The sequence below is a fragment of the Pleurodeles waltl genome, chromosome 1_2 (assembly GCF_031143425.1).
Source record: "Pleurodeles waltl isolate 20211129_DDA chromosome 1_2, aPleWal1.hap1.20221129, whole genome shotgun sequence".
In the NCBI taxonomy this organism is placed as follows: Eukaryota; Metazoa; Chordata; class Amphibia; order Caudata; family Salamandridae; genus Pleurodeles; species Pleurodeles waltl.
In genome coordinates, this window is record NC_090437.1 from 335790306 (window position 1) to 335804584 (window position 14279).

At 47.1% G+C, this 14279-nt stretch overlaps 1 protein-coding gene across 2 annotated transcripts in view; it reads right to left on the bottom strand.

The window, feature by feature from the left end:
- DENND4C (DENN domain containing 4C) overlaps window positions 1-14279 on the bottom strand; it is a 1359979-nt gene that overhangs the window by 418077 nt on the left and 927623 nt on the right. For both annotated transcript variants that reach the window (XM_069239287.1, XM_069239298.1), the window contains exon 22: window positions 1558-1692. In XM_069239287.1, the coding sequence (XP_069095388.1) occupies window positions 1558-1692 (135 nt within the window). The remainder of the gene's footprint in view (window positions 1-1557; window positions 1693-14279) is intronic.

Genomic DNA, 14279 nt, shown 5'->3' on the forward strand with positions numbered 1-14279 from the left:
AACGTTAATCACGGGCGGAGGAGAGGGTGGTGGTGTAACTCTTTTCACCACTTTTGGTTGTGGTGCTTGTTCCGTCTGGAACTCCAACCTTCTCTTTCTCCTAATGGGGGGAAGGGTGCTTATTTTTCCTGTCCCCTGCTGAATGAAGATACGCTTTTGCGTATGGTCCGCATCAGTTGCTTGTAGCTCTTCCTCAAACCTATGCTTCTGCATTTGGGAGGTTAGCGAGTGCTCTTCTGTATAAGAGCCTGAAGCTGGGTCGCTTGCAGTTTGTTTCGGCGTCGAAACTGTGTCTGCGTGTTTTTTCGGCTCCGAGGTGACTTTTTTCCTTTTCGGGGCCGAAACCTCTCGGCGTCGATCTGTTTCGGTGCCGCTGTCTCGGCGTCGAGCCGGGTCCACACCGGCATCTCGGTGTCGAGGCTTGTCTCCAGCACTTTCTCGGTCCCGAGAAGGCTGCGTGCCGGTGTCTCGACCGGAGTCGGACGATCTCGGCACTGTTTGGGCCTTTTTCGGTGCCGACGGTCGGTCACCGATTTTATGGGTTGAGCCATGGCCTGGTGGCAGTGGCGTCCCCTGGGCCTTGTAAATGTTTCTTTGTGTGGTTTTCGACGTCTTACTCACGGTTTGTGTATCGTCGAATCCTTCGGAGTCTGAGTCTTGGATCGAGAAGGTACCTTCCTCTTCCTGTTCCTCGAACTCCCGTCGGGCTGTCGGTGCGGACGCCATTTGAAGTCTTCTGGCTCGACGGTCTCGGAGTGTTTTTCGGGACCGGAACGCACGACAGGCCTCGCAGGTGTCTTCGCTGTGCTCAGGTGACAGGCACAGGTTGCAGACCAAGTGTTGGTCTGTGTAGGGGTATTTATTGTGGCATTTGGGGCAGAAACGGAACGGGGTCCGTTCCATCGGCGTTCTTCAGCACGCGGTCGGGCCGACCAGGCCCCGACGGAGGATCGAAAAATTACCCCGAAGGGCACCGGAGCTCTTCGATCTTCGATGCGGTGTTGAATGTAAGTATGCCGATCCCGAACGCAACAATACCGACGAAAATCTTCCGAAATTAACTATTTTTTCTGTTCCGAAACTCGGAGCGACAGGAACACGTCCGAACCCGATGGCGGAAAAAAAACAATCGAGGATGGAGTCGACGCCCATGCGCAATGGAGACAAAAGGAGGAGTCACTCGGTCCCGTGACTCGAAAGACTTCTTCGAAGAAAAACAACTTGTAACACTCCGGCCCAACACCAGATGGCGAGCTATTGCAGAACATGCGTATCTACAGCGACAGATGCCATCGAACATACGTTTACCATGATGTTTAGAAAATGGTTTCATTTTTCATATTAAATACTATTTTACTTACTGTTAGAATACAAAATACTTTCTACCATGTTATCTGTGTAGTAATACAAACCAAGCTATGCTGTTTTAGCTATTAATATGAATGCACCATGACTCCCTAAACTCTGTGATCAATGCCCTGCATGATTCCTTGCTACATTCATATTCTGTATCATGTATTATTGCTCACATAGAACATATGCTCACATAGAACATACCTCCACTGCTCTTTCTGCCTGCTTTATCAAAGATGACAGATGGGACCTTTACAATGCTACCATAAGATGGAGATTCACAGGAATTCTGGGCAGCTGGAATGGACGGTATTTGCAAAGATTCCTCAGCAGAGTTATCTGCAAAAAACACAAATTACATGATATCAAATAGGGCAGCTCTCTGTAATTGCAAACACGAAACACATTGTTAATCATAATGGTCTTTCAACATGTATTGGCAGATCAAGTTATTCTACTATCAAATACCAATGCTGCAGATAGGTACTTTCATATCCATGCTGATTTTCAATTTCATTATGTACATTGCTCTTTTTTTCCCAGGCAACTAATACAACACTCCAGCCCAGCTTGGAAAACCCAAACACCTGCAGGGGCATCGATGAACTGGCATTCTTGGAATCCAAAGCCACTTGAGCACCAAGAAAAATGTTTTTTGAATGGTAAATCAAGAGGCCAAAAAATAGGACAGGGCCTATAGATGTTTGCTCCATGCAAATTAAACAGAATGTTGCAGAGCTGGAAATGATAGACTTAATTTCCAACTAATTCTAATACAAACACCATACAAACACTCAGTATACTCTTCATTGGCACAATACCACCAGCTCTGTGACCTTGACCAACATGGATACTCGTAACAAATCTAAGAGTAACGTTCCACACATCAACCCCAGACAGTGACTACTGACTCGGCTTTGTAGAACCGACAGATTTAACAACAACTTCAGCACCAGAATGTAGCAAGCACAGGAGAGAGCAACAGGCCATAACAAAGAATAATCTCTGCTCCAACTCCTAAAGAAATTTGGGGTGGGAGGGAGGGAGTGGGAAGGAGGCACAAACGATAATAGTACAGTTATTTAGTAACCCAGAAAGATTCCACACTGGACTTGAGAAAAAGAGATGGAGGCGGGTCTTCCTCAGTCTAACCATGGTTACTTAAATCTAGAGTACTCCCAGACAGACAGGAACCCGAGGGTTATTTCCAGCAGTGCTTCTGCGTATTGGTAGGTTATGTTGTATGGCTCTTTGGTGACTGGATGCCCAGAATTTAACTTGGAACCCTAATACGATGTGCAGGAGTGCACTCGACATAACAAAGAGGTGGGCAGGAGGGCTTGGTTAGTGTGTAATTCAAAGTAGAACATGTTCTTTTGCTGGATATTTGAAACCATAGATTTCTCAGTCAGAACCCCTTTCAGAGGGCCACTGGCCAAGCAGACGCTACTCGCCTCAACAGTGGGGGTTGTGAGCTTTTACTCCTAATGTCCCAGGGCCTGACCTACTATGGGCTCTGAATAACTGGGCCAAGTACTACCCCCTTCATTCTCATTGGTAGTATGGTTGCAGCAATCCTAGGAACTTTAAGGGGAGGGAAGTGCAAGGTATGCAAGGGCTCACAACCCAAAATACCCACAGTATCACACACAAAATGCAACCCACTAAATAAATACAGTCTCCTTTTACAGCTATTGCCTTAGCACTGAGTCAGGCTGTACTCCCTACCCTCTTCAACACCACTTCCCACCGTCTACTGCCCCCCCTCTCGCCCACCGGTCCCTTTCTCCTCCTCTTCTCTCCACTCTGACTCTGTTCCCCTAGTGAAGCTCGGGAAGTGACACCAGGTGTGGCTCACACTACTGTGCCCATCAAAAATCTGACTTTGGCCTTGAAAAGTCAACTTTCCAGTGGAAAACTACTGAGCTAGCCAGTCTTCTTCCCCGAGCTGCTGAGGCGAGCAGCATTTAGCACGTTCTCCCACATTCAGCGGTCGCAGATGGCGGCATCCTCCAGGTTCAGCCGCTCCTTTTTGCGGTCCTCCCAGGTAACTGGATGAAGGTTTGCCTTAGAAAGGACAGGTTCTGATTTTGTTCCAGAGTACCTCCATGGGTTGTGTGGACTCCTCCAGCATGATGAAGGCCTAAGGTCCTAGAGGCCCTCCGATCCCTACCACCATCTCCCCAGTCATCCAGGGGCAATAGGCATGGGCAGCAGATATGGTTGGATTCTCCCGGTCGCTGCCCTACAGTCTTTGGTGACCCATACCTGGCCCACAGGTGTAGGTTCACAACTGGTGACAGCTCACACATGTCCACAAAGATGACCCCAGAAGACTTAGATGGCCCCCGTCTAGCCTATAGGGGTCAGACACGGGAAGCAGCCCCAGTGGGATCAGAGACACAGAAAAACCACCCGCAACTTCATGACAGCCCCATTCGGGGTTACTGACTTCTACCAGAGAATGGACGGTTGTCTCTCAAACCAGTACCAACTCGACCGGGTGACTTACACTCTGCACATCATGATGCATTTGCCATGATTCCCAGTGGGCCTTGCTCCCTAAAGGCTCTCCTCTTCAGAGGATCCTATGGTCTTGGCAGTCAGGCTTCTAAGCTCTCTCATCCTCCTCACAGAGGCCATTGACTTGCCAGGTAGACTACTGGTGCTCCAGACTTAAGAGGGCAAATGTTCTTGACTTCGGAGTAATGGCACCTCATCCATATGAGAGAATGGCAGACCTTGGTCCCCAGTCCTGGTTCCAGTAACAAAGAAGTCTTGGTGATCTTCCCTCTCCTAATAAGACTGTTATGTTCAACATGGTACCAATGTTACACTTCAAACCCAAACATATGTGATTTATTGTTTAGGCTTTGAAATTTGTGTTCATGACAGCTACTTTGAAGCACTCGCTCTTCTGCATTGCCCTTTGTCAAAGGGGCTTTCTGCCACAGCAGGGGTGGTTGCAGTTCTGAGTGACTCCCCCACCCACAACACTGGCGATGAGAGCAGCCAGCGATCAAACCTAGCTGTAAGTCTTCACTGATGTAAGCCCATAAAGATTCAAAGGACTAAGCCTTTCTCTCTATCAGAGTCCCTGGTAATGCCAAAATATCAGGCCAACCAACTACTTAACAATGAGCCGAGAGCCATCTGCCCAATAACTCTTCCGGGAATAAAGAAGTCCTTTGATTGGCAGATAGGGTGTTCTACTCCCTTCAGGGTGCGCCTGACTCCAGCCCTCAGTAATGTCAAAAATACACATCTCCTGTCTGGGGGTTGCAGCCCTTACCTCTCCAAACCCTGGGCTTCCAAAACTGAACCCACAGGCCTCCATGTTATATACTACCCACGGGCACATACACACACATGCAAAGCAGGCTAAGAGAAAGCTAAGTACACAGCCACTCAACTTTACCTAATACCTACAACTTTAGGCGGCAAGAGAAAACAATTTAGCTATTGCCACCTAATATCCACACACAGAGTTGTAAAGTTGCAGAGATTTTGGTGCAGAACCCTCCCCTGTCGCTGAGAAGCAGCTGGATCAGAGGGCAAATACTCCTTAGCCTCAGGAGTAATGGATATCACACTGTTTTCTGCTAGGCCAGGGCTATTCAGATGTCCTGGGCCCAGTTTGTCCTGAATATGTAGAGAAGAGCTGGATCCCATCACAGAATACATCTTCCACTGACCTTTCTGGAGGAAACTAAAGTGCACAGAAGCTTTGAAGCTGCACATTCTCACTGGTGCCCAGCAGATCTAGTCACAGCAAGTCCAAGTGATCATAGATGTCCAGTACCACCTCAGGATGGTGGTGTCACTTGTGGTCAGCCAGCTGGCGTTTGCTCAGCTTGCCCTCCCTGGTGGTTCAGGGACCGCCACTAAGTGCAGACCTGCCTATCAGAAAGGTACTCTGCCAGTTTGCTGGTCAAGCGACCTCCTGAGACGTAAAGCCACCTGACATAGGATGAAGGACTGCACCCCATCCCGCTTGTTGCAGCAACAGATGCTGCTGTGTTGTCCACTAGGACCTACATCAGACATTCCTTGATGTCAGAAGGAATGTGTTAAGGGCCAATCATATCATCTGAAGCTCCAAAAGGTTGATGTGGGGATGCATTCCGGTTGGAAACCAAAGGCCTTTGATCTCAACTAGATAACCTACTTTCCCCAGCAGTGATACATCTGTCACAACTATGAAGTTTTGGTGGGGAAGAGAGAGGCCTGCTGCAGATCAGGGTGGGCCTTGTTTGCCACCATTTGAGATTCCCAGCAGTCTCCTGGGAGATCTGGACAGCATCAGTGGTAATCATGGTGCTGGGGCCAACTGAAACATTTTGGTCCACTGCAGGGTCTGCAAGTGCCTTCAGGAGTAGGGGTTTAATAGGCTGCGTAAGATCAGGCACCCAGGATGCCTCAGAACCATCCTCACCAAAACCCAGTGTTGAAACACTGAGATCATATCAGCAATGTCCTGCCCTTGATCCAGCATTCGAAAGGATTTGGATGGTATTGGGTCTAGATTAACACCTATAAAATGAATCACTGAGCTCAGGTGGGACTTCAGCTCACTGATGAGAAACCCCATGGAGATCAAGAGCCAGCCCTTTGTCCAGAGGTGATGTGTGACAGCCTAGAGCGGCCAGTCATCGAGGTACAGGAATACATGTATCACCGACTTTGGAAGATGAGCTGAGACCCCCTCCATCATTTGTGTCTACACCTAATGGGTTGAGGTAAGACTGAACAACATCAAGGTGAACTGAAAATAGTGTCTTCGTGCCTAACGGCAGATAACAGCTGCAACATGAGCACATGAAAATACGTGTCCTGAAAGTCCAAGGACACAATCCAGTCTAGGGAACTGCAGCAGGTAACATCTGAGCCAGAGTGAGCATTTTGAAATGATTTATCAGTCTTCAAAATGGATTTCAATTGCCTGGGGTACGTTATAGGCCTGAAGCCTCTGTCCTAAGGGATGAAGAAGAAGTGCAAATAGCACCCTTTACCCTGGTCAGAGTCTGGTGTCCACTCAATGGCCTCACTAGCCATCAGGAGATTGACGTCTTGCACCAAGAAGCATAGTCCACCAGCAATCAAATGGCATGAAGTGCAATAACACAAAACAAAAGGCACAGTGTTTTCCTTTTGAACCAACACTTTATAAAACACATTGTATTATTGTGATGGTCTTTCACCAGGATGAAAATATCTTATACTGCCCCATACTGACAGTAGACCTGGGATGGCAAATCAAACCAGCTTGAGAGCCAGTGTAGCATGGCGGTAAGAGATGGAGGATAGCTGGTGTGAATGGCCTTGGCGTCACTATACCCTCCCCCTAAAAGGCCTGAGTTTGGAGCAGCAATGGTTGAGCAGGTTGGCACTGTCAGTAAGCTACCCCTCTCTGGAATAGGCCCTAGACTTTCTGTACTGATGGTGAAATTGTCTGGCAGGGGACAGTAATGCAAAAGAGGCGCATGTATCTTTGAATCACTCTAGTGCTAAGTCTGACTGCTCTCTGAACATTCCAGATCCATTGAAGGGCAGCTCCGTAGAGACACTTGGACAACTCTGAAAATCTGGTTGATCAAATAAAAGTGTCTTAAGCACTACACTGGTGCCAATAGCTCAGCCAATGTAGTCAGTTGTGTTCATGCTTACATTTGGGTCAGAGAGTACCTTTGGTCTTCCAGAACGGTTAATAGGATTTTGCTGGCTATGTCCTGTAAAGCAAGGGTACCAGGGTATCAGGGTAAAACCAGACAAGCTGAGGAAATGAATAGATTACTTAACCTGTAAGCTTCTGTTTGTGGCATGTAGTGCTGTAGATTCACATGTTCTGCAGATAACTGCCATCAAGTGTTGGGTCCGGATGTGTGCAGACTGCTTTTCTTCGAAGTGCTTTTCGTGACTTGAAAGACTTTCTTTGGAGAAAAATAACCTGCGCACATATGGACCCAACACTAGATGGCAGGAGTATGCAGAACATGTGTATCTAAAGCCACGCATGCCTCAAACACATTGTTCTTTCCAAAGGCTCTGATAAGTGTCAACTCACTACCTGGGCTGTTTGAAGGGTAAGCATTCAGACTGAATTTACTTGTGGATGCTTGCACCAGAAGACTTTCAGATGTTGGATGTACTGTCAAAACCTCAGGGTCACCAGAGGTTGGTCTTTGCAGACTGGCCACAGATTGACTGACTGGAGGGGGCCGATCATGGTTTAGACAAGTCACAAAGACAGTGTGCTTAAGTGCCTAGATGAATGGTAACAGGGAGTCAGAAAAGTAGGACTTGGTTAATGAACAGCAAATATGCAACTTTGGTTTCCAGAGTCTGCAACTGAAAATTTAGCACTTCTGCTGCTCTACGTACCACTGCAGCAAAAGAGGCCCTTCCATTAGTGGCCCATGTGGCAAGCCCAGCTATGTCTCTGGTGTAGTATCTTGCCCACTGGAATTTGGAAATTTAAATACAGCCTTCATTACTGTAATGAAGGGAGAGCAAATTGTTCACCTCCTAATCTTCATCATCATCATCAGTGTTGAATGTTAGGTATGCTATGGACAGCATCCATCAGATTTGGGACAAAATAGGGTCTCTATCTTGTGATGGTACTGGTGTTGAGGGAAAGGGCGAAGGTCTGGCTTCATAATTACCAACAGCAGCAGTGTCTTAATCATAGTGCAACATATGCCTGGGGCTGGTCGACATTGTCTCCTGGTCAGAAGCTTGCATCACAATTGCATCAAGTACTGTCACAGAAGGAACTGGTGTGGACCCTAGGGCCAAAATGAAGGTCTGGACTGTCTTCAGTACAGGTCCATGAACATGTCAAGGTTGCAGCTGGTGCCGGGGAGTACCTACCAGCAGAGCTTCAACTGAGAGTGGCTGCGGCTCATTGGAGCCCAAAGGAAAACCAGAGGGAGCCAATAGTGTCTAACAAATGTGTTGCATGGACTCAGTCAAGGCTGCTGCTTGTTGCAGGCGTTAAACTTATAGCCTTGCCGGGACCTAGTCAAAATAAGAAGACATGAGACCTTTATAGTGACTTCACAACAGATTTGAGTGGTGCATTATGGATGACTCCTGCCTGGCTTTCTTGCATCTGCACTTCATAAGTGACAAAGTGAAAAACAAGTGTCATTGCTTGCATCCAGGGAGATGGGTGGGTGCAAGTGCACTGCACGCAGCAAACAGATGCTTACAGGGTAGTATTTCATGCTCATAGCCTGTGCTGATGTGGAAATGCACGTCAGTCACTGTAAAGCTGTTTACTCTCAAGTGGTAGCTAGGGGCAGATGATGCAGATCTCCGGAACAGTGTTTTTAACAGTCTGGCCAACCATAGCCTATTGACAGGCTGAGATATCCACCCAGAAATGCTTTGTGATGGTGTGTGGTGTTAACTAGTGTGGGGAATCTGGTTGTTGGTTGACTGTGGTGTGAGCCCTAGTCGGCCAACAGCCACAATCCCTTGCAAGGTGAATTACAAAAATTCACTAAATTAACCTGTGCTTAACCCTGGGTAGTTTGGCATAAAAAGCAGTCAGGTTAAACTAAGAGGCAATGGGTTAAGTATTTATGCAGCACACAAACAAAAGCAACACAGTGAAAACACAACACAATACAAATCCCAAACCAGTTTAGTAAAACAGAAAAAATAATACATTATTGGACACCAAAACTATGAAAATCTAATTACTAGAACCAGAGTTCTGAATTTTTAAAGTTTAAGATTCAAAATAGCAAGTCCTCAGGTTTGGAAAATGGCCACCTGGGCACCTTTAGCACCACGACCAAGGGTCCATTCATGGATGGAGACCTCTTGAGGGTCCAAAGCTCACTCAGGCTGGGTCCCGGTGTGGGTTCCAAGCTTGTTATGTCCCTCTGCCTCTAAACAGGAGGCCAGCTAAACTCGCCCTTGGAGTCACTTATGAAGCCCTGGGTGCAGGTGAGGATGCTGGGCTACACAACAGGGCTAGACTCTAAAGGTTCAAGGCAAGATCCAGGCAGCAAAGCATTCCTTCTACGTACAGAAGCAGTCTGGTGGAGTGCACAGCAAGTCCCAATAGTAGGCAGCCCTCTGAGAGTCCTTCTGGAGGTCCAGAAGTGAACTGAAAAGTAGGTCTGAAAGCCCTATTTTTATACCCTCGGTGCCCTGCACCTAGAATTGGGGAGAAGTTTCCAGAAGGGTTCTCTGAAGTTTCAGGAGTGTCCTCCCCGACCCCTAGCTGGCTGTACTGACAATACAGGTTTGTTAAGCCTATTGGTTGGTGACCCCTAGCTGGCTGTACTGACATTACAGGTTTGTGAAGCCTATTGGTTGGTGGCAGAGCTCAGCCTATTCTGCTGCAAGTGTGCTGTGCTTAGCTCCCCTACCTCCAAGTCTGTTAATGGCCCATTCAGGCTATGCTAATCCCACTATACTGTGTGACTGTCTGAGGTGAATTCAAAATATCTCAATTGTTAGTTCCACCCAGTCATGTGACCTAAGGCAGGCTGTAGGCGCAGAGGGCTAAGGGCAGGAAATGCCAACTTTCTAAAAGTTAGCAAAACAAAAAGGATGATGGACGGAGTGCTGAACAATGCAAACACTTACCCCCAGTCACAGATCTGGGTTTAATCCATTGTTCTTTTGCTCACCATGCCACACCAGTTTGGACCCAGCCATTTGCAAATCAGTCTTGACCCTGTTTCTAAAAGTGGGATTTTCAAATTTGTAATGATAAGTCCAACTTTACCATGAAAGAGGGTTTATCATTACAAGTTAACGGATACTAAACATGACATATCACCTCTGTTTTAGGAATTACAACTTACTAAATTTAATAAGGAATCCCCAATGTTATCCTATGGGAGGGGTAGGCCTAACAGTAGCGAAAAGAAAATTAGGAGTTTTTCAGTACTATGACATGTAAAAATAAAAAGTACATGTCGTACCGTTTAATTACACAGCACCCTGCCCATCGGGATACCTAGGGTCTACCTGAGGGGTGACATATGTAATAAAAGGGGAGTTTAAGGCTTGGCAAGGGGTTTTAAAAGCCAAGTCGACTTGGCACTGGGACACTGCCTTCACGCTGCAACGGCAGGCCTGGCACATGCTTATGGTGCTACTTAAGCGGCTGGCACAATAAGTGATGCAGGCCCACTGATCGCATTTAATTTACAGGCCCCCGTTATATGTTATTCCTCTATACAAGGTACTTACATTTAAATTAAATATGACAATGTGGTATATGCCAGTCAAATCATGTTTTAGGGAGAGAGCACAAGCACATTAGCACTGGTTAGCAGTGGTAAAGTGCAGAGTCCTAAGGCCAACAAGAAAAAAGGTAGCAAAAAGTAGGCAGTGGATGGCAAAAGGTTTGTGGGTGATCCATTAGAGAGGGCCTTTCCAACAACCAGGTAGCTGCCCTGTAGAGGTCTGCTAATGGATTGTTACTGGGAAAGCGATGGCCGCTTTCATAAGTGTAGTGTGTGCCTTAGAAGTCACAGTGAGGAAACATTCAATGTTGGCGAGCAACTTTGGATGCCTGCTTGACATGAGTTAAGCCCTTTCTGCTCTAAATCAGGGTTTGGGAAAAATACAGACAACTAAATAGTTTGTTTTGTGTTTCAAGGTGAGACTGCCTTGGGCAGAACTTTAAAGTGGGCGTAGGGACTACCCTGTCCTTGTTCACCTGAATGAATGGTTTCTGAATAGTGAGTGATTGTAAAAAACTGATGGGTCTGACCGTGGCTATGACTACCAGAAAGGTCATTACCCAGGAAAGAAACTGTAAACTGTACAAATGGAGGAGTTTGAAAGGCAGACTCATAAGCCTTGTGGGAACTACGTGAAGGTTGCACACCGGGGCTGTGAGATGTTTTACGATGTATTACCCACTTGATGGTACCCCCGCAAACGCCTTAACTAAAGGGATCCTGAAAAGGGATGAGTTTGTTGTTCTGCGTGTATGCCACCACCCTGGCTAAGTGTAGGTGGACAGAAGTATATGTAAGTCCTGCCTTCTGAAGGTGCAATAAGTAACAGATAATCTAAACTTTGAAAAGGCCCAGCTGCTTGGAGATGCAGTAAGAACCAAATCTTTTCCACGTTGCTGCATACATGCATGTGCAGTGGGTCTCCATGCCTTAAGCAATAGTTTCATAAATTCATTAGGGAGCTGTTGGCACCCAAACTCTAGGACATTATGTGCCTGATGAACGAGTTACTTACCTTCGGTAACGACTTTTCTGGTGGATACATTAGCTACCTGTGGATTCCTCACCTCATGAATACTCCCATGGCGCCAGCATTCTACGGAAATCTTCTTACTAGTCTCTGCACGTCGACGAGGACGTCACTGTCTCGCACGCGACGCCGTCTGACGTCATACAGGCAATAAGAGGTCCTCGACGACGTGCGGACGTCAGTACCAATCATTTTTTACGTGCATGAGAACAACCAGGCAATGCAATGAAAGAACAAAGCAACATCCATTATATTGTAAAAATACACCACATTGTATGAATAACTGTAAATCTTTTTATGTACATATATATATATATAAAACTCTCTCTTTTAAAATATATACACACACCAAGTATATACATAAAGATATATACACATATACCCATATATATATAAATATATTATATATATATACACATCTATTGCACCCTCAAAGACCAAGAGGAGCACACTCAAGGATTACTTGGCAAGACCATAAAGGCAACGGGGAGGCGGGTGGGACCGTGAGGAATCCACAGGTAGCTAATGTATCCACCAGAAAAGTCGTTACCGAAGGTAAGTAACTCGTTCTTCTGATGGATACAACTACCTGTGGATTCCTCACCTCATGAATAGAGTCCCAAAGCAGTACCACGCCCGGCGGTGGGTGCCTAAATGGTCAAACCAAGAAATCCTGCAGCACTGACCGTGCAAAATGGCCGTCCCTTCTAACCTCAGAATCTAAACAGTAATGTTTTGCAAAAGTGTGAAGGGACGACCAAGTTGCGGCCTTGCAGATGTCGACCACAGGAACACCTCTGGCTAAGGCCGAAGTGGCCGACTTAGCTCTGGTGGAATGAGCTCTAATGCCCTCAGGAGGATCCTTCTTTGCCAAAGAGTAACATATTTTAATGCAAAGAACAACCCACCTGGATAGTGTTCTCTTGTGGACTGCCTTTCCTCTCCTCTTGCCCACGTATCCAATAAACAGCTGATCCTCCAGCCTGAAATCCTTTGTTCTATCGATAAAGAAGCTCAACGCTCTCTTTGGGTCCAGACGGTGCAGTCTTTCTTCCTCTTTGGAACGATGAGGCGGAGGATAGAACGTGGACAAAGTAATTGCCTGAGCCAAATGGAAGGGTGAAACAACCTTCGGGAGGAAAGCAGCCTTGGTCCTCAACACCACCTTATCCCCATAAAAAGTTGTATAAGGGGGTTTTACTGATAAGGCCTGCAACTCACTCACTCTCCTTGCTGATGTTATAGCTATCAGGAAGACTGTTTTTAAAACCAAATACCTCAAGGGGCAAGAATGCATAGGTTCAAAAGGGGACCCCATAAGGAAAGTCAGGACTAAGGACAAATCCCATTGCGGCATAACGAATGGCTTTGGAGGATATTGATTTAGAAGACCTTTCAAGAATCTGATAACAATAGGGGATTTAAATAAAGATGGTTGGTCTGGAAGACATATGAAGGCTGACAAGGCCGATAAATAACCTTTAATGGTAGCCACTGCACAACCTTTCTGCGCCAGAGATAGAGCAAAAGACAAAACGTCCGATAGATGAGCATGTAAAGGATCAATCTGCCTCTCTCCACACCACGCAACAAATTTAGACCACCTATTAGCGTAGATAGATTTAGTGGAGTGTCGCCTGGCCGCTAATATAACATCCACTACCTCAGGCGGGAGAGAGAAGGAACTCAGGTTGCCCCGTTCAATCTCCAGGCATGTAGGTGCAGACTCTGGAGGTTGGGGTGTAGAACCTGCCCCTGCGACTGTGAGAGGAGGTCTGCCCTGAAAGGGAGACGGAGCGGCGGGCACGTTGAGAGTTGGAGAAGGTCGGAGTACCACACCCTCCTTGGCCAATCCGGAGCTATTAAGATTACTAGAGCCCGGTCTTGGCGAATCTTCCTCAATACTCGAGGAATCAAGGGTATGGGAGGAAACGCGTAAAGCAACTGGCCGCACCAGGTCATTTGAAACGCGTCCCCCAACGCTTCCTGCATCGGATACTGAAGGCTGCAGAACAACGGACAATGCGCGTTCTCTCGAGTGGCGAACAGATCTACCCGAGGAAACCCCCACTTCTGGAAGATTAAACGGATTTGATCTGGATGGAGACGCCACTCGTGGTCTGCCGAGAAGTGGCGACTGAGACTGTCCACACGCACGTTCAAGACTCCGGCCAGATGGTTTGCTATCAAGCAAATCCGATGGTCCTTTGCCCAGGACCATAGTCGAAGAGCTTCTCTGCAGAGAAGGTACGACCCCACTCCTCCCTGCTTGTTTATGTACCACATCGTGGTAGTATTGTCCGTTAGGACCTGTACCGACTGACCACGAAGGGAAGGGAGGAAGGCCTTGAGAGCCAGACGTACAGCCCGTAACTCTAACAGATTGATGTGAAAAATCTGTTCCTCTGGAGACCAAAGACCTTTGATCTCCAGATCCCCCAGATGAGCTCCCCACCCTAGAGTGGAAGCATCCGTTATGACTGGCCACTGGTGGCGACTGCTGGAACGGCTTTCCTTGTGAAAGATTGTTGCTTGCAATCCACCACTTCAAATCCACAGCAGCATCTCTGGAGATCTTGACAGTACCCTCTAGATCCCCTCTGTGTTGAGACCACTGCCTTCGGAGGCACCACTGAAGAGCCCTCATGTGCCAGCGAGCATGCGTGACCAACAGAATGCAG